Source organism: Phyllostomus hastatus, unplaced genomic scaffold (assembly GCF_019186645.2).
Source record: "Phyllostomus hastatus isolate PE091 unplaced genomic scaffold, TTU_PhHast_1.1 phas_scaffold_501, whole genome shotgun sequence".
Taxonomy (NCBI): Eukaryota; Metazoa; Chordata; class Mammalia; order Chiroptera; family Phyllostomidae; genus Phyllostomus; species Phyllostomus hastatus.
This window is the reverse complement of record NW_025334033.1, coordinates 54000558-54021480: the sequence shown is the minus strand read 5'-3', so window position 1 is coordinate 54021480 and position 20923 is coordinate 54000558. Positions and strand designations below refer to the sequence as shown.

At 41.9% G+C, this 20923-nt stretch overlaps 1 protein-coding gene across 20 annotated transcripts in view; it reads right to left on the bottom strand.

Annotated features, from left to right (window-relative positions):
• The window catches only part of NRXN3 (neurexin 3), a 1483875-nt gene that overhangs the window by 995782 nt on the left and 467170 nt on the right, over positions 1 to 20923 (bottom strand). For all 20 annotated transcript variants that reach the window (XR_006783762.1, XR_006783763.1, XM_045822497.1 and 17 more), the window contains 2 exons: positions 6757 to 7195; positions 1971 to 2354 (listed from right to left, as the gene is read on the bottom strand). Coding sequence is in view for 18 of the 20 variants with exons in the window: in XM_045822497.1 (XP_045678453.1) it covers positions 1971 to 2354; positions 6757 to 7195 (823 nt within the window). In the remaining 2 variants the exon portion in view is untranslated. The remainder of the gene's footprint in view (positions 1 to 1970; positions 2355 to 6756; positions 7196 to 20923) is intronic.

Below are 20923 nucleotides of genomic sequence, written 5' to 3'. Positions count from 1 at the left end.
AGAGATTTAGAAAGAGTCCAGGAGCTTGACAGACTGACCAGCTCCTACGCAGCCCACTTCTGTTCAAAATTGTTGCTTCCTCATCTTAGCTCATGTTCTGGTTGTTGCAGCTTTGAAAATTCAGTAAATTTGAATTTAAATTCTGTAAGTTCCAAGGAGGCTCCTTCTCCCTTATGCCAATGTCCTGAACCCTACTTTTGGTCTGATTGCAAGGAAGACTTGCAGTTCTCTTGAAGCACACCTTAACTAGTAATACAGTTGACCTCACAAAAACAACATGAAACATCTTTGACTATTCATCCAGTTTCTGCTCTAAGATATCTCCTCATCACCAGACTTGTGATGGTGGACAATTCTGACCACTGGTAGTCTTTAGGGATGAGACTTTGTAGGTTCCCACTCAAGAAAGTCTTCTCTGTTTTGACTCTCCATGTCTTCCTAGTCTGGTCCACCAATAGAGTTCATGCCACTGCCTTTTATCATTTTATCATTGTTTTTTGTATTGATGCTTCAATCCTTAGCTAAACAGATGATAAACTTCTTGAGGGAAAGAATTACCTATAACAGATGCAGTATCCTCAAAGCCCTAGAGCTATACCCTCAGCAAACACTTGACAACTGTGTAGATTATCTTTTCATATAAAATAGAGGGTGACAACCCATGGGGAGTCAACTTGATTCTGTGGGCCTGGTATATAAAACAATCAACTAGACTGTAATCTGGACTGGCTTATAGACTAGAATCTTCTTGTCTTGGTGTTGTCTCTTTGCTTGCCTTTACCTCTGCCTTTTACCCCAACTGTAAATTCCATGCAAACATAAGATGCTAAAGTGGTGAATGAGAAGGGCTCCTCCCAGTGTTCTGGCCTGTTCTAATCCATCAATCCTCTTGGTTTGCTATCCACCTCTTCAGCCACTTCTTTGAACCTTCTCCCCACAGCACTTCACACTTCAGTCCATTCTGGACTGTGTTCAGTTCCTCAACTGTGCCATGGTCTCTCACTTCTGTACCTTGGCATGTCCTTCCTGTCTAGGACACACACCTTCCTTCCTCTTCTTTGCCAAGTTCATTTGTATTCATGTCTCAAGTCTCAACTTGTATATTTCTTCCTTACAGAAGCTTTCTATGAACCCCTCCAGTACGTCAGGTCCCTTTGTAAAAGCCACCCAAACTTCTCTCTATTTCCCATTTAATGGTGCTGAATGACAATAATTATGATTGCAGCAATCACTAACATTAATTAACTGCTTGCCCTAGTCCAGGATCTTTTGACTCACTTCATCATTACCAGTATCTTGTGAGGGAGGTACCTGATTATTCCTGTTTCACAGATGAGGAAATCAAGTCTCAAATATATTATCTTGATATGGGTCACATCACTCCTCTGGGGCCAGATTTCTTACCCAGTCTGGCCCCAGAGTTCATGTTCTTAACCAATACACCACACTGACTCTTAAGAAACCCACCACGTTTAAAATTATTCATTTAATGGCTAAATAGTCAACTATGAAGCAAGCTCCATGAAAATAGAGCTGGGTCTGTCTTGTTCAATAATGTATTTTTAAAGCCTAATGCAAGAGCTAGCATACAGAGAGCACCAAAAACTGTGAGTTAAATAAATAAAACTGCCAGTCAGCCCACCCAGAACCCCAAAAGACAAGTATTCACCCTCTCTAAATAAAAGATGTCTGACACTTAATAAAAAACGTCATGACCATTGGAATCTTTACTCAAAACTGTCCTTTCTGCGACCCAGCACCAGTCAAACAAATCCAAGTAACCAGAACTAGAAAGGGTGCCACCTGGAAAGCAGTGAACCCAAGAAAGCTCCTCTAGAAGAAAGAAAGCACAGGCAGGCCCAAAGGCAGCACCTGTGGTAGCAAAGAAAGCACAAGTCTCTCCACGGACGTGACTGTAGTGGTCACACCCATGAGTCCCACCACCCATGCCACCCACGCTGCCGACTCACCCCTTTCGCAGGTTCTCCCCCAATAGCCGGTGCCCGTACAGTCACAGATGAAGCGGTTCCAGCCGTCCTTGCACACAGCGTTGTTCTTGCAGGGGTAGCTGTCACACTGCTTAGCGCTCATCCGTGAACAGGAGGACTTGACGCCCGCCGCGTTCTGCATCTCCGCCAGCTGCCGGATGTTCTTGCTGCGCCCATCGATGAACAGGTCGCGGATGCAGCCCACGTAGCCGTAGTTGAGCATGGCAGTCCAGAGCTCAGTGGGGAGGATGAGGCCAGCACGGTTCTCTGGCAGCCCGCCCAGGTACATGTCCCCCTCCAGATCCAGGATCTCGCTCTCCCCACTGGCGGTAAAAGGCGTGCGCCTGCTGTTCACTGATATGGTACCTGGAATGGGAGGACAGAAAGAGTGAGCTAACAGCTCCTGGGCATCTCAGGCGAGACTGCCAGGTGGTGAAAGTAAGAAAGGAGCCCAGTAGGTGAGTACTGAGACAAACGTTGTGTGGCCAGGACAGAACAATGCAAGCAAGGGAAGGAAGTCCTACAAGGTGGTAGAAAAAAACAGTGTAGGTAATGGGGTCCCAATCTCTGCAGGTAAGATAGCCTGGCCACTAGGAGGAGCCAAGACAATCCCAACAACCTAGTACCTGTAGGGTGAAGTCTTTTCTCTACCTAACAGTCCTACCTGAGAGGTCACGTGCCACACTGGTGAGAGCAGCACAGTTGCTGCCTGGGTTTAAGTCCCAGCTCCACCACATACTACCTGTGACCTTGAAGAAGTGTCTTCATCTTCCTGGGCTTTAATTTGCTCATCTGTAAGATGGGGAAATAATCGTCCCCACCTCTCAGGTTGGTGTGCTGATTACATGAGCTCATATAGACAAAGTGCATTTCCCTCTGTCAAGTAAGGGCTCTCTGTATGTGCCTGCCTGAGTCTTCATCACTGGCTCATCCTCCCCAAAAGGATGGGACCCTCCATGCACAGGGACCCTCTACACTGGCATTAGCTACCAGGTATGCCAGTGAATATTTTGGGCACTGTCTTTGCTAAATTTTCATTGAAAATGTTGATTAATTCATTTAACAAAGATGCATTGAGCACCTCTTCTGTCTCTGGTATAGTTCTATGCAGAGAGATGAACTTGACAGTCATGGCCTTGCTTTCATGGAGCTAATATTCCAGAGCAGAGGGACAGAAAATAGACAAATCACCCGATAAACAAGAGAAATTAGTTAACAGCAGGTGCTAGGAAGAGAGTAAAATGGGTGCTACAGTAGCAGCCCAAGGGTTATTCTTTAAAGTGAAGGCCTCTCTAAGCATATGCCAGGTGAGCTGACACCAGGATGTTGAGAAGGATCCTCCAGTCCAGGGTGAAGACTGTCTGGCAGAAGGAATGGCACCTACCAAGGCCCTGGGGTAGGCAGGGGTGTGGCTAGAGTGGAGAAGGCAAGAGCAAGAGAGCAGGAGATGGAGTTAGAAAGAGGCTGGACACATGGGATTACAGAAGGTATAGCCCTAGGTAGACTGACCTGGAAACTTGGGACAAGGGTTCTAGTCCTCGATCATGAAGATGACCCTAGGCCATTTACAGCTCAATTTCCTAAAGTGTAGCATCAAGGAAACTGTAAAATCAAGGTGCTATCTAAACACCATGCCATTACTTTAAAAAATTATTTAGTATTCTTAAGGTGCTCATTGGTACCAAGTTAACTGCCATCCATCAGGCAGCTTTCACTTCGGTCAGAATTTCAATTCCCTCAGCTGCAGAGGGAATAGCCTGAGGACTGAGATCACACTTTAAATTACAAAGTCAACACAGGGGCAGAGGAGTAGAAAGAACATATGGGCCTCCGGGAGGAGCAAACCAACAGCTTGCTTCCCCTGCTCTCCCCTAAAAGTTTTCTCCTGGAGAAATCTGCTTTGCTTTTTTTTGGTTTTTAATCTTTTAAAAACCTATGTAAAGAAAACACACACACACACACACACACACACACACACCCCTATATAACAATAATAATGCCCTGGCCACCATTGTAAGTACTTTCAACTTGCTTCTTTCAACTTGATCCTTAAAACAATTTTGTGAGATAAGAGTTATTGTCTCACAAATGAGGAAGTTGAAGTTTCTGTCTCTTTCTTCTCTCTTGCACAATTTGCTTTGCCTGCTCTCCACAAATCTACAGAGCTAATCTGATCACCAACTAGCGGGAAGGAACATCTATTGCCAAATAAGATGAGTACCAGAACAAATTTAAATGCTGGAGCCTTCAAGACACCCTGAAGAAATCTATCCTGTGAGGGTGTGACCACAGCTGGTTTAAAGGCACTTAACCAAGCTTCAAGAATCTGTCCCCAACTGAGGAGTGATTATAAAAGCTTTTCTTTCTTTTTTTTCTGTTTTAGTTTGTTTATTTATTTTCCAATTACAGTTGACATTCAATATTTTATATTAGTTTTAGGTGTACAGCATAGTAGTTAAGTCATTTACATAATTTATAAGGTGCCCCCTGATAATTCTAGTACCCACCTGGCACTATACGAAATTATTATAATATCATTGGCCATGTTCCCTATGCTGCACTTTACATCCCTATAACTATTCTGTGACTACCAATTTGTACTTCTTAATCCCTTTGTTATTTATAATAGCCAAGGTATGGAAGCAACCTAAGTGCCCATCAATAGACAAGTGGATAGAGAATGGATACATATATACCATGGAATACTACTTGGCCACAAAAAAGAATGAAATCTTACCATTAGCAACAACATGGATGGACCCAGAGGGTATTATGCTAAGTGAAATAAAATTTTTTCTAGATCACCTCTCAGTCATGTTATTCTTCAGGATGAACAGGAAAGGAGGTGCCACACTTAGATAGGCTAATGCATTTACAACTATTCAATTTAGTATAAGTTTATAACTAAAAACAATATACCAGAAAACATATTCATAAATAAAGTTTAATAGGTCATATTAAAATTTTATGTTTCATTGCTTTCACAGGATAATTATTTGTCTACTCAGTACATTTTTTTTAGGATTTGATCAAATGTATAGGTATTTCAAATTTATAGGCTAATGCTATAGCTCCCAGGTATGAAATTCAAGCTTCTGAAATCCAAAGCAATTTGACAAAGATGGGTCCTCTGGCGGTTCTAACAAAACAAAATAACTGCTCTACTTGAAAGAGCAGTTAGTGTTGGGAATAAACAGAAGTAGACATATGGCAATTTTACGTGTTCTAGCCTGTCTGTGACACAGATAGGTGACCTTTAAGCTGTGTCAGGGTCTAGGTTAGTCAGTCACGACACCCATCAATCATGACCCAACTCCAGAGACCCAAAATGCATGGGTCTTAAACTCCAACAGGAGTATTTCTTTTATAATTCTGGGACAGCTTTCTGGCTCTGCCCTGCTGACATTTTAAAGATAAACTCAGAGAAAAATTCAGTCTCAAGAGAAATTAATTTTTGTGTATTTTTCTGTTTTAAAAACAAAGCACAAACTCTTCATTCCTGCTTAAAAAGCACATTTAATTTGATGCTTCTTGGTTCTGATCATATTTTAGACAATCAATAAAGCATCCTACTGGGCAATAAACTGTCTAGGGCTGCAATCCACCACCCATCTGCCCTCTGCACAGAACCCATCCAGCTCCTCCTAAGGGCAGCATTGCTCATTGCCATCAGCCTTCTAGCTCTGAAATTATGCCAGAAAGCCATTTCCCCCAAGCTCAGCCATTCCTGGCTATAAACTGTTAGAGGGAGCCTATTGCTTTTTATTGTTAGCCCAATGCACCTAGAAAGAAAATGTCCAAATGACATCTCCAGAGTGCATCCTTAAAAATGATGGAAATATAGCCAAGACCCTTCTTGAGTATAATACCACCTAAATAGAGAATCAGGAAATGTGTGAAATTCAAGTGCTCTAATTAGCACTCTGGGTGAAATGCCTTTTCTAATGGCAGAGAATGTGACCTTCATTGCCACATGGTCCATAGAAAACTAGGCAGACTGTTCAGACATTCAAAAGCTCCAGACTCTCTATTTGTGAATTTTTTTTTCTCCCTCTCTGTTACTACTCCAGAGTGGCTATGTACTGCCTGGGGCTAGCTTGTTTGATCTGCGGCTGCAGAAACAAACAAAGCCATTTAAACCAAATGTAAAAGGTTATGAAGAGGAAGGGAGAGTTAGTGAGGTCTTAGCAAAGAGTGAAATATAGGCTTTCACACCAAAGGAAGGCTTTAAATTGAACATGACTTCAGGAAAAATCAATTTGCCTTTTCTTTTCTTGTCATAATTTTTTCCCTGAAACATGACTCCTGCCAATTATTGAAGGGTGTATTGTTGCATAAACTCTTACACTGTGAAGCTTATCCTACAGAGTTATCACATAATGTAGCTTCTGTGATGTCACAATTGGTTTCCATGGTGATGCAAAAAAGGCAAAGAAGAAAAGTTGGGAGAGGGGACCATCACACCCACGACATGACAGTTGCTTTGGTATCTGTGAAAATGCTACTTGAAAAACCACCCTTAGCTCAGGGTCTTGCAGCTATCACTAAGATAACTGTGCAATGAGTGACAGGGGAGAGGAAAATGTGAGCCATCGAGGAAGCAGGTGTCTTGTTCCAAAACATAACCATTACAACAACCATGACAGCGAATAGCAAAAGAGTTAACAAGCATGCAAGTGAGGAAATTATAATAAAAATATAAAGCCAGGAAACAAACAGAGAAGCTGGAGCTGTCCTCCAGTTTCAGTGATACCCCACCTCTGCCTACCTGATCTGCCATCACGCTGAATGTCCACGTGGTACCATTCCCCATCGTTGGCTTTCTTCTGAGTGGCTTTCACTTTGATGGTGCCAGAGCCCATGTCAAGCAGCAGGTACAGGTTGCCATCCAGGAGTTCCACGGCAAAGAAGTCCACCTTGGTGTTCTTCTGGCTTCGAACATCCTTCCTCTCTTGGGGCTTGCCGTGAGTGAAGAGGATCAGGCCATTGGGCTCGGTGGTGCGGAAGTCAAAGGAGATGGAACCCATGCGTTTGGTATTCCACTTGGGCAAGCTTATATAAGCCTCTGGGGTCTCAAAGTTGATGGGATCCAGTGTGGCCACATTCTCACACTTGAATACAACTTCCCCATAGATTTTCATCTTGGTATCCCCAATCCGGGCCAGGCGAGACAGCTCCAGACGGATGTCATTATTTTTATAAACAACCTGTCAAAAGCCAAACATGGGCCATATGAATCAATCTTGCAAACAGTAACCAGTCATCACTCATGGGGCACCCAGGAAAAAGGCCTGAGAAGAAACTTCGGGACACAATCATCTGAAACACGAGAAACATGAGATGTGGTATCTGAAAGAGCATCTGAAGAGTCCTCTAGGGTGTACACAGGTCCTGAATAAGCTCCTGTGTTTACATTCTAAACCTTCTGTCTGTCTACTTCTGGTCAATTTTTATATTGTCAGAAAATTACACAAGCTTACAGATAGAATTCAAGACATATTAAGTTGCACAGCTACAAATACATATATACAAAGATATTTATTAAAGTGTCATTAGTAGAAGACCAGAAACAACCTAAATGACTATCAATAATAGACTGGCACATCCTTATTATCGAATATTATGCAGTCCTTAGAAACCAGGTAATGATTCTAATTTCAATGTGGATGCTCTGCAAGTACTATTGTTAAGTGAAATTAGCAAGGAACAGATCAGAGCGTGCATTATGCTATTATTGTGTAAAGCGTGTGTGCTGAAGTGGTGTTATAGGTATATATGCTCATAATGCATAAGACAACTCAGAGGAAAACACAAGAAACTATAAAAGTGTCACTGGGGAGTGTATTTGTTAGATTAATATTCATGTGTGGGAGGAAGACTTACTTTTCACAGTACCCTATTATATTTGATGTTTTTTAACCATATGGATATATTGCTTAAAGAAAATGATTGTTAAGAGTTGGTGGGGAAGGACATCAGTATTTCTTTGCATGTTATGTGTGCTCTCTATGTACATATCCTGAGAGAATGAAATACCTTAAAACATATACAAATATATTATGGCTTTCTAAATCTGGTGTCGTCCACATATAAGCAGGGATTATTCTTATTCCTCAAAATTAGAATTTCAAAAACGATTTGCTGTCACTAGAACTGAATTGTGATGCAGTGCCCTGGGATGGGTCCTGGACTTCTGACCACTCAGCAATGTCGCACGCATACAATAAACAGAAAGTAAAATTGGAAGGGAATGGGCTCAACATTAGAGCACTGATTATGCCAACCACTGTGCTATGTCTCGTATATCACTTTATTCAAATTCTAAGTCAGGATCCAGATTTAGGTTCAAATCCCACATCCACTGCTTACAAGCTATGTGACCTTGGCAGATTTAATGTAACTCACATGAGCCTGTTTTCTCCTTTGAAAATAGGAATATAGGAGTAAATGATTTTATAATGATGAAATAAGTTAATACAGGTAAGGCCCTTAGAAATGGCACATGGTAAAGCCACAAAAATCTCAGCTATTTTGGAGGCAGTTGTTGTGATTGTTATTAATATGATTCCATCCTTTCCAAAGATCAGTGTAGGTTGTACTGTCATCTCTATTTTCAGTAAAATAACAAGACTTAAGTCTTAAAATAAGTCTTACAAACCATCTCAGGGATAAAATGTTAACTGGATGAGTCATTCCAGTGCTCAGCATTTAATACCTAACACCCAACTATAGAACTGTTTTCTTGCGCTCCCCTATCACCAGGAGATATCCAAGCAGAGCTATTAGCCTTTTCATATATAACTAATGATTAAGAATTAAATGCGCCTTGCCTACCATATGACCTTGGCCATGGTAACCATAGACAATACCACTGAAAATAAGAAGGATAATAATATTTACTGAGCACCTACTGCCAGGCTGTATGCTAAGGATCTGAAGCCTACCATCCTATTAGATCTTGACAACACCCACTTGAGATATCCCCATCATCCCCCCATTTCCCTGGTGCTGAAATACCCCTGGAGAATACTTAAGGAACTAATTCACTGTCACATAGCTGAGAAGTGGTAGAGCAGGACTTGAACTCAGGGAGCTGGGCTCCGGAGTCTGTGTGTTTTACTACAGTGAACACTAGAAACGAAGTCCACTAGCAGCTCCCAGGAAGTTCATCTTTAACCTTATGCAGAAAGTCATGCATGTTCAACTCCCCAATTCAAGAGCTGAATTTCCCATTTTCCCTCTGCTGGACTGACCATGTGTGAAGGGGAAACACTGCAGGATCCTTAGCAGTCTCTACATGAGTGAACCAGAAAAGAAAATGAAAGTTTAATTACTGGCAGCTTCTCCTTTCTAACCACTGGTATTATGCGCGAACATGTTAATCTCTCTGTCATAACAAAACTTCGGCTTTCTCTGCATTGGGTTAAATGCCTATGACTAGAGCTCCTTGTAAAGGTTAATTATTAATACATAACAATAGCTCATCCCAATGGGACAGACTGAGGCTTGGCTCCATTGAATGATAAATGGCAGGAGAGCTCAGGTACCTCTGCAGGAGAGAGGAATAAAAAGGAAAAAGACTTTTTAAAGGAAAGGAATGCAGAGTCCTGTGATGAGGAACTCTCCTGGAAGAAGGATACGTGATGGAGAGAGGCATGGGAGGTGCCGAGAATGCCAGTTTCTGGAGAGACACAGAGGAGAACAAGGGCCAGAAACTGGCCAAAGGTAACCAGACTTCTCTCAAAACTCTTTGAAGGTGAGCTCTTTATCTGCTCCCTGGCCCTGACATTACTCTGTGCATGTGTGTGTGTGTGTGTGTGTGTGTGTGCGCGCGCGCGCGTGAGTGCACGTGCAGCTTTCACATTTTTCTTACTGATAATTGGGTAACCTCTGAGTCCTATTTTATCCATCTCCTCATCTTCCCAGCCTTCTCAGAGCAGGGCCATGGCCATGGCAAGGCAGAAATGCGCCAGCACCTTGGGTAGGACATGAAGGCAAGAAACCCTGCTGGACCCTCTTAACGAGGCAAATTAGCATCTGGTACAGGGTTCTTTGTAAAATTAGACTGTCAACTAAGTGAAAGTCCCCAACTGATGACTGAACTAGAAAGAGATGTGGCATCAAGTGACAGAAAGTAGCCTTGGCTGACAAGTTATCCCAGTAAGAAGCAATTAAAGGCAAACTGAAAATGGCTCCAATGGGGGGAAGATGTCACACAGCCTTGGGAGGCAGAGGCAGAGTCACAGAGAGTGACAAGCTGTCCTTACTACTATACCCATGGGCTTGTAAAGACTGCTGTTTGGGCTCACAGCTCACGCTTAGGAGGCCAGACAGTAAAACAGCTGAGGACAGTCTTAGAGTTAAGACAGACTCTGTGAGAACAACTTCACTTGTATGCCTCTGTAATCTGTGATACAGAGACACACAGAACAATAGCAGGAGTATGGCAAGCTATGGTAGTGGGAATGATATAATAAAAATAGTTGCCATCAGCCCTGGCTGGCGTAGCTTAGTGGATTGAGCGCGGGCTGGGAACCAAAGTGTCCCAGGTTCGATTCCCAGCCAGGGTACATTCCTGGGTTGCAGGCCAGAACCCCCAGCAACCACACATTGATATCTCTCTCTCTCTCTCTCTCTCTCTCTCTCTCTCTCTCTCTCTCTCCCTCCCCCCTTCCCTCTCTAAAAATAAATAAAATCTTAAAAAAAATAGTTGCCATCTACTGAGTGTCTACTATATGCTGCTAGACCCTTTAAAACACTATCATATATAATCCACATTAAGCAAGTAAAGAAGCTGGCAGTAGCCCTATTTTACAGAAATGAAGCTCAGAGGGGATCAGTATGCTGAGGACATAGGACATTAAGGGAATAGCCAGGACAACTTGAACCCAGATCTCTCTGACTATACTGGGACAAGGCCATGCTCCAGTGGTGGGAGCTTCTAGACTCTACTATAGCCCTTACCTATCCATAAACAGACATCTCTTTGTCAAACACAAAAACCACATGCAGCTCCATCCAATGACAAAGCTGTCTGCCCTACTGCCTAAACCATTTGCTCTGATTGGAAAAGAAGACTATTCCAGTTTACATAATGTGTTTTTTACATTAAACCCTTCCATGATGTCTGAGGTATATGGCATCATTCATTCATAGAGAATGAATCTAATGGGTAGAGACGATCCCAGCTCACAGAAATATTTCTTTTCTCCCTCTTCTGTCTTATCCCAGGCTACTCTGTTCTCGGCTTCCTAAGAACATGTTTCCATGTATTTAGTTGTAAATGCCACATCCTTATGCACTCCATAAGGGAACTAGAAGAAATGGGGGGAGTGTGGGTATGTGCCCTGCAGTGCCCAGATGGCTTCCTGGTACTATTTCTCCTGTTGAGAAATAGGAGGTTACCAGCTGGCCTTTCTGTTCTCTTGTTTTTAAAGCCTATCTAGCTCTCTTTGGGTCTACATATAGGACAATTTCAATAAAAACCACCAGGTCAGCTTATAAGAGCATCATTTATAGGTCCATGACTTCATGACTGAGCACCATTGCTCCGATCCAGGTCAATGGAGGATGTTTGAAGGTCAGGATGCTGGGGGACATTGTCTTGAGTGACTAGGCTAGACAACACAGAATGGTGTGAAGCCAATATCAGAGTGTTTTGAGGTGGAACAATGTTGACTACGAATCCTAATAAAGCCTTTCAAATTTATACCTATGTGTGGAGCAGTTTATATACAACAAGCAAAAGACAAAGATGTATTTATCTCTCACCCAATTTGATCCCATTGACAACAGATAATAATGAAGAGAGCTTCTGCTCTTCAATTTCTAGGACGGTGCAGCTTTTGTGCTCATCTTATTATTGTATAACACTCTTACTCAGGGCAAACAAATGAAAAGCACTGTGAAAGAATCTTGCTTCTGGTGTGGCCACAAAATCACACATCCTACCTCTCTTCCCCTCTGTCCCTTGGCAACTGATGACTCTGGTAGGTTATGATTTCCCCTTCTATGAACTATCCACTCTACTCATTTGTCACTCAAAACACTCTACTTTGTTATCTTTGAATAAGCACAGGTCTTGTCTTTCCAAAATAGCTTCAATACCTTCTCAGCAAAAACTATGCATTACACCTTTTAAAGTGTGAAATAGCACCTAGCTGGGCCAGTGCTGAATCAATGCTTATATCTTCATTAAATTAGATGCTGGACTCAAGTGGCAGCACACGGCAGTGGTTGAGATCATGGACTTTGCAGTCTCACTAACCAGGGCCTGAGTCCTGCTTTACCCTTAAGACCTTGGATAAAATATTTAACTGGCCTCAGCCTCAGGCTTTTCAACTGTGGAATGTAGATAACCAGTCTCACTGTATAGGGTTGTATGGCATAAATGAGATAATATCATATGCAGAAGTATTTTACACAGTTTTTGGCCCTTTATAAGCACTCAATAAATGGTAGTTATCACTATTAACTTTGTTATTTTCTCTGAAAAGCTAGAACTAAGTCAACAGACACTTTAGTCTGGCGTGGAATCACTGGGAAGAGAAGATTCTCTCTGAGGATAAGTTCTAAGCCAACTATCAGCCCAAGAGACAGCAGCATTTATAATATACATAAATGCCTAGTAATCACCATTCCTTCTCCCTTGTTCCTCTTCCCCTCCTTTCTTCTTCTCTTCCCTTCCCTTCCCTTCCCTTCCCTTCCCTCCCCTTCCTCTCTCTCTTCTCTCTCTCTCTCTCTCTCTCTCTCTCTCTCTCTCTCCCCCCCCCATACATCTGTACAGATTTAGGGATCATTATCATTAACATCATTTTCTATCACAGTGTATCACTAACCAAACTCCAGCAGTGAAGTCCAAGCACAAATGTGGCAGCAGATGGTCCACTTAGCGTCCAAAGTCAGAAGAACCTAATGTTTGGCATGGCCAGGGCCACATCTGCATCTGTGGTCTTGCTAACAGGGTTCAGTAAACTAACTGCCTGCTGAGCTGCAGCTGACATACAACCTGGAGCCTGAAGTACCAGTGGCTACATACCGTGGATACCACCGTTTTCATGCTTATATTCTGTTAATGGTGGTCAGGATGTGCCAAAAATAAAAATTAAGCAGTAAACACAGAAAATGTGAACTGAGTTTCAGGCTTGCAAGGCAGGAGCCAAAATAATGTCCAAGTATCAGGGCTTCTAATAAGGATGAAAAAGACTCTTAACAAAGTTGAAACAAGTAGTACAACACTGGCAGTCAATTAAATTGTTGAAATGTGTTTGATCCAAAACCTTGTGAGTCAAACATAATATACTTGCTAGCTTTGATTTCACCAGGAACTACCAGTTTATAATCTCTGATCCATGGTCCCATTTGTAAAAGAGTGGTCAAGAAAAGATTAAAGGGGCATAAGGTGAGTTGGAGTAACAGGAAAAATTCAGGCAAAGGGATATTGAGCCAGGCAAGTCCTGAGTCTCTTCCCATTTTGAAGAAAGCATCCAGTCATGTGGGCATGTAGTTATTCCAGAGAAGAGAAAGAGAGAGAGAGAGAGAGAGAGAGAGAGAGAGAGAGAGAGAGAGGGAGAGGGAGAGAGAGAGAGCGTGAGTGCACCTGCATGCTGTGCACCAGTCAAGTTACTCTGCCCCCATGAGTCAAAGGGCCATTTTTGCCAGCCCAAATGGCCCTTTGCTAATGACCTGCAATATCAGCCTTGCTAATATTGCAGGCCATTACTTCTTGCATTACTACTTTGTGTTTCCCTGATAGATTTGTTATGAAAGGGAATGATCAGATAGGTTTATGTTCAGTTACAGATGGTATGAAGCCGACAAAGATTCCTATTTGTTTCACAATCACAGTGAAAGTCTCATTTTTATTCTCAAGAAGAACTTTCTTAGAAATTTTATTCAGTTAAAAAGGCAGATCAGGAAGAGGCTACCATATGTCCATGTATCCCATAGAAAAAAAATTTCAACCAGTCAAGTGTGTGAAGTAGTTAGGATACTGTAAAGGCTCAGTCTATCACAAGAGATAAGATTTGCTAATCTTTATCATCCTTGCAGAGCCTACTAAGCTTCTACTAAATTCAAGAAGCAAGAACTTAGCACAGACATATCAGACTTGGCATAGACAAACCCAGGCAAATAAATAGGACATGAACAGGTATGCATGGACCATAGTTCTCCAAGACAGGACTTGTCAATAGATTGTGAAAAATCTTTTTAGACAATTGAAAAAAGTTTGCCCAATGATCCTCCAGCCATACCTGGACAGAAAACTCTCCCATCTCTTAGAGCTATGTTGGCAATGTGTCTTTACTCTTCTTCCTGGCAGATGGCATTTATTGTTAATTGATATCATTCTACTCTACTCCCTTTCCCATTAAACCCAGGTGGAGCCTCAGAATTCTTCTCAAGGCAATGCTCTGGGAAGTTGCCACTAGTCACTGAGAGATGGAAGAGAGGTGAACCTAATCTCCACCCTTGTTATTCTCTAGCACAAAAGTCAATTTAATGTAAATTGACTACCTATGTTAGAATACTGGAAATGAAAGTCCACGTAAATGTGTTAGATACCCATTAGCTCTAGACCACAGAGGATACAAAGGACCATGGGGTATAATTCTTGTTACCAACATGCTTAGAAAATGTTGGATGATACTTAAGGGGGGATATATTTTATATCAGAATTGGAGTGAGATATATTTGTCACTCCAATTAATGAATGTGCAAGGGTCTGTGATCATAAACTTGACTCAGATTGTATTTCTCTCCCCTCTGCTCTCTGGAAATGGAACTACTACTGTCCTCTAGACAAGCACTCCCCAACCTTTTTGTCACCAGGGACTGGTTTAGGTTTCATGGAAGACAGGGAAGGAGGGAAATGGGAGGCAGAGCTTGGAGTGAAGCTCACCTGCTGTGGACTGGAGGGGGAGTGACAGGAGGCAGGGTGGAGCTCAGGTGACCTGTGCTCACAGCCCAATTCCTAACAGGCCATGGACTGGAACCCGGGGGTTGAGGACCCCTACTCTAGACTTACATTTCCTAAACATAGAGGCTGTGAGTTTCTGATGTAGAAACCAATGCATTCCCAGTGTGCACCAAAGTGCCAGCCACATAGCAGAGGCTCAGTAAATACCCATTCTTCTTACATTTGCTTATGTATGAAACAGACCTACTCAGTGAACACTTACATTTTTTCCTTCTGTTTTATAATATCGGATGAGGGCAACAACCTGCTTAGTGTGAAAGTTACATGTCACAAAGCAAAGGAACTAAGATCAGATGAGTGGGTGGTACCAGATTATGAAAAGCTCTAAAAATATAGCCATTATACAATTGGGGGGGGGGGAACCATTAGAGTAGAAGGAAACCTTTAGCAGTTTGATTAGAAAGGTGACAAAATTTAAAAGGTAACTTTCTGAATCACTAGAACTCCTCTACTGCTATTTTTATTCCAAGGACTAGAAATTACTCTAATTGCTTCATTGTTTTCACTGGGGATATCATGTCATTTCTTGCTTACAACCCTTCAATGATTCTCTATCAACTTCAGAATCGAGTGCAAACTTTTAAGCATCACATAAAAGACTCTTCCTGATCTAGTCTCTGCCTCATCATTGCCAGCCTTGCCAAAGTTCTGCATTTCTTCCAATACACCATCCCCAGGATGAGCCTTAACTGAATTATCTATCTGAATGATGACTGTTCATCATTGGAGGAATAATTCAGGTATCACCTCCTTCGGGAAGCCTCCATCAACATACTTGCTCATTCCACTCCCACCCACAGCTTATTTCTTCCTCTCTGCTCCCTTGTTATCCTCTAATACAAAAGCCAACGGCTCCATGTTCTCACTGCTGTCACAGAAACTATCATGTTGTGCTATAACTGTCTGTCTTCCCTGGTAGACTGGGAGCTTCTCAAGTGAAGGGAATAGTCTTTCTCCTTTGTGTCTCTAAGTGCCCATCCCAGTGCATGACAAAGTCAATACATGTTCATAAGAGGAGGAAGAGCAAGGAAGCTCACAGAGGCTACTTTCTGATGCCTCTAAGTCAATGAGGACTATAATAGAGAAAGAATCCTTTACATTCATTCCACTTGACAATAAGTGACAAGATCAGAAGGTAGAAAGCTAAAGTACCACAGACAGTTAAAAAGAATTGGATGGAATTGTTGAATATTTAGTTGAGTTTCCCCTAGTTTGCATGCTTAGGAAATGTGTTTGTATTTTAAGGCTATCAATATGGAAAGTTCTGCTCTCCAGAGTGGCAGCTGTCAGTAGTTTATGTGTCTTGGCAGAACACTAACAGGAGAAAAAGCTAAAAGCCAAGCACAAATTCTAGCAAGATTTTCTAAGAGACTGGTTGATAAAGCTCAGCACCAACAGTGCCTCCCACTCTGGAGTACTAAAAGGAACTACTGTCCAGGCCTTTATAACAATGTAGCTTGGACCACCGTAGAAAACACACAGAGATTTTAAAACAGCACCTCAGAGCCTTTATCATCTGTACTCAGAGTTGAAAAGCAAGAATGAGTCCCCAACAATGACATTTTGGCCACAGCTAGCAACTTCTAACTGCCACCAACTACCATGAAAGAAGATAGATTGCAACAGGAATGCCAAATAGCTTTTGGAAAAAGAGATTATATGAAAGTCCCAAAAGCAGGAGAACAGGGGGAAATACTATAAAAAAGGATTCAATAAAACAGAACCTTCAAGAAGTCTAACACGGTTGGAAACAATAGTAGAATATGAGAAAAGCAAGTGAGTGTTCTATGCATCCCAGAAGACAGAAGCATTGAGTTCAAAACCATGGATAGTGACAGATGACATCCATACCAACAGGTGCTGAACAATGGGCAAGTTCCTGGAGGACTCTGGGGCTAAGAAAACAAGCTCACACAGGGCCTTTGCAGTCCATCCTCTTACAATGTGAAGCCCATTCATTTATACAAAGTACACATAGCACAGAGCTGTACGGCTTCCTGATAGCCAAGCAACTTCCAAAAAAGGAGCTCTGCATGTGAGAAGCAATTACAAACTATTTCTTGCCTGGCCTGCTAAGCAGCTCTGCTCTTAGCCTAACAAAGTGTCTAATCAGATGGTTAGCTTTCCAAAGTGGTCCAAAGAGCTCCTCTGCAATCAGCAGAAAAGGTGGGGAAAATGAGGAGAATATGCCAGGCTGGAAGGTACCTGATAACAGAGTCATTTCCAACCTGGTACAAATAAGAGTTCTTTCACACTGACAATAATATAGATGGAAATGCTAGAGCTCACATTGATGTTTTAAAAACAGGTTTCTTTACCTTTTGTTAACTTCATGCAATAAAGAGTCATGCAACAAACAAGGCCGCCCTTTCGGGGACTCCCTTGCAAGGTGATGGTACTTGGCCCCCATACACACACCTATGACTTTGCATTACCTTCAGTAAATCTGCAGAGACCTTGACAACCACTAGATGTCCCTTATGCCATGTAAAACGAGCCTGAAATGACTTCCACTACCAGTTACACAAATCACATTTAAAGACAGCTTTTCTAAATCATGGATCTTAGGTGTCAACTATAATCCCTATTGTGACTCACTTCCTCTCCTTATTTATATCATGCCCATATCTATAGCATTTTGATGGTCTTTTATCAAACTATAGTCAGAGAGTGAGAAGTTATTACAAGTTAAAATTTTCTTAGAGGTACAAATAATAGAGAAATAGGCAGAGAGAAATATTGTAGACAAGGGTTATAGTGTGGCTAAAGAGGTCTAAAATTCATTATCCGCTTTAGGAATCAATTGTTTCAATATAAATGGAGAAACCCACAAGCTCAGCTTAAATTCAGATTCTCCATACACTGGGTGGGACCTTGGATTCTTCCATTTAATAAAATGAGAAATGGCAAGTAATTGTAATTTCACATGTTGCATTTGATCAATTAAGAGTGGCTGCCTATGACACAAAGCAAGAAAGATTGTTGTGTTGTGACTGGTGAGCAAACTCTGCAGTGGGTGTGAGAATGGAGAAAGGTGGCTCCCGTGATACATATCTTCAGAACCTGAATTAACCCTCAGCTCTAAGCCTCCCAGACTTGTAATTATCGTGGGGGAGGGTGGTGATGGTAGTAGTGGAAGTAGCAATAGCTAACCTTAATGGAGTGTTTTCTTGGGCCCAGCATTGTCCTTAGTATTTAACAGATAACTATTCGATCCTCAAGTGACAAATATCCACACAGAGACATGACACTATGATACTCCTGAGAGGAAAGAAGGCACTGTTAATAATTCACCTGGACAACAGATAGAACCTAGGCGTTTCCAAGGCCACCTAGGGTGGATGGCCACCCCATTTTATACTTACAAAAGCTTGAGGCATGAAAGGCAACATAAATCAGGGTGGATGCATTTGCTGAAGCAAAACTCTCTGGGTTCAAATCTTTGCTCTGCTACTTGTTACTTAACTTCTCTGTCTCTCAGTTTCCTTATTTTTGAAGTGGGATAATAACAGCACTTACCTCATAGAAGATTAAGTATATGCAAAGTGCTTAGGAAAGCTCCTGCCACAAGGTAAGTGTTGGTAACTGTTATGCTCACTTTACAGAAGAGGAAATTGGGAATCAGAGGTTGTAAAATCTGCATGAAGTCACACAGCTGTTATGTTGTAGAGCCAGAATGAAACGCAGGTAAGTCTAGCTTGAGTGACTGTGTGCTCAATAACTATTATTATACTGTCTTAATACAGCAGAGAAAAACAACTGAGGTTTCCCTGAGATCCCTCCTTAAATCCAGCATCCCCAGCGACCTGAATCATGAAGGAAACGCTAGGTTTGTGTCAGATGTGTACACTGAAGAAAGCACATTCAGGAGCACCCGTGAGAACCTTGCGGAGGACCTCTTCTGGGACCCATGACCCTCCTTAGACTATATGTGAGAAAGCTATCACAGGCGTAGAGGAGCCAGAAGTGTCTGCATCCCAAGCTCAAATACTGAAGTTCTTCCCTAATTCAAAAATTGGTGCATTCCCTACTCTGATCTTGTACTCTAGAGCTCCTCTTCTCTCTTGATCCCACCTCAATTCCCCTCCCAGTGACCCTCCTGGTGAAACAGATGACAAAAGCTACTGCTGGACACAGAAGAGTGAGTGCCAGGCCAGCTGAGCATGCCCGCTTCCCCAGAGCTGGGAAAAGATCTATACAAAACAGGGCCACATAAGAGGAACTGGTTGCTGCTGCTGACTTGCTCAGAACTCCAACCAGCTCTAGTTACTTAACTTCTCAATAGGTACATTTTTTTTTGGTTTTGTTTTCATACTGAGAACTGGGAATGTGACCCTACCTGCCTATTCGGGGGCATGAGACTGACCTAAATTAGCCCATCCTGGCAATAGTTCCCAGCTTCTTTTAAATGAGCTGTCAGTGTGGAAGCTATTTATTTATGAGGTATGTTTGTAGGCAAAGCAAATCTCTGTTAGACTAAATGCTTTGAGTTTGCAAAGGTGGAAAAATAACAGTCTGTATAGTAGAAGGCTAAGTAATGTTTCCCAAAGACATCAGGTACCTGTAAATGCTACCTTAATGGGAAAGGGCTTTGCAAATACGATTAAGTCAAGGCTCTTGAGGTGACAGTATCCTCAAGATTATCCAGGAGGACCCTAAATGCAATTGCCTGTATCCTTGTAAAGAGGAGGCAAAGTGAGATCAGACACACACAAAGAAGGCAGCAATGTGAAGGTGCAGGCAGAGATTAGAGAGAAGAAGACACAAGTCAAGGAATGCTGGCAGCTACCAGAAACTGGAAGAGGCGTATTTGAATCAGTAGTCACTCCATTTACCAACTTTTGTTGGAATCCAAATTAGCAGGTCAAAATCTTAGTACCAACTACTCAGGCCAAACTGGAGTGATTAAGGGTATTAAAAAGTATGCAGCAAGGCTAGGGAATATATGGTGGTTGTGGGACCTTCCTATCACCAAAGTTCTAACAGGTATCTAACAACTGAGAAGAAGCTAAGACTTATGAAAAACCCACTCTTACCTCTGGCTCCTTAACCTGTAGATTTTATTTTTGGACTGGCATGGAAGTAACTACTATCAAATGTTTCATTAATTGCCTCTTAAGGAGGCATTTACTGGCCATGCCCTTGTCTCAGTTTTCTTTTATCACAGAGGTAAAAAACTATTTGTGTCCCTGCCTGGCATAATTTGACCAGCAAGTGTCCACTGTCCAAGGATTGAGGAGATATATGAACAGAGGCATCCTTCTCTCTGGCCCTCGCATGGGTTGCCCCAGAAAAAATATGAACACCATGGCCTATAGCTCCTGAAAGCTTATTAGGATCCATCTAGGGTTCTCTTACTCCTATCTAAACTATTAATGCACAGAAAAAAGAGAAAATTAGGAGAGACTAGAGTGTCCTTAATCCAGGGCAAAGAAAAGGCAAAGGATCAACTTGAATCTACCAGCAATACTACATCTATTGCTGAACACCTAATAATGGGCAGAGGATATCAAAAGTGGTAATGGGATAAATCCAGATGCTTAGCTTGTATCACTTTGGCTTCTAACACTGGATTATACTTGCCTGTGTGGCTAGAGGATACAGCACCAAGAAAAACCAATAAAAGACATTTCATTAAACCACAGATGAAAAAGGAGAGAATTTTTACCACCTTGACCAGCAGCATTCAAAATACTGCATTTTAACTTAGTTGCCTCCCAGGACAAAACATATTTAACTCATGAGTAAAAAGTCTACAATAAGATTGCTAATAGCTTATTAATTAAGTAGGTCTCAATCCTTAGAACACTTGATATCTGCAATAGCTGACATTTTTATCTGTCATTCTCTTCTCAAAATTCTCTTTTCTGGGATTTCCTGACTGTACACTTTCCAAGTAACTCTTCGATGACTCATTTTCAGCCTCTGTTATCAGCATCTTTTCCAAATTCCTTAA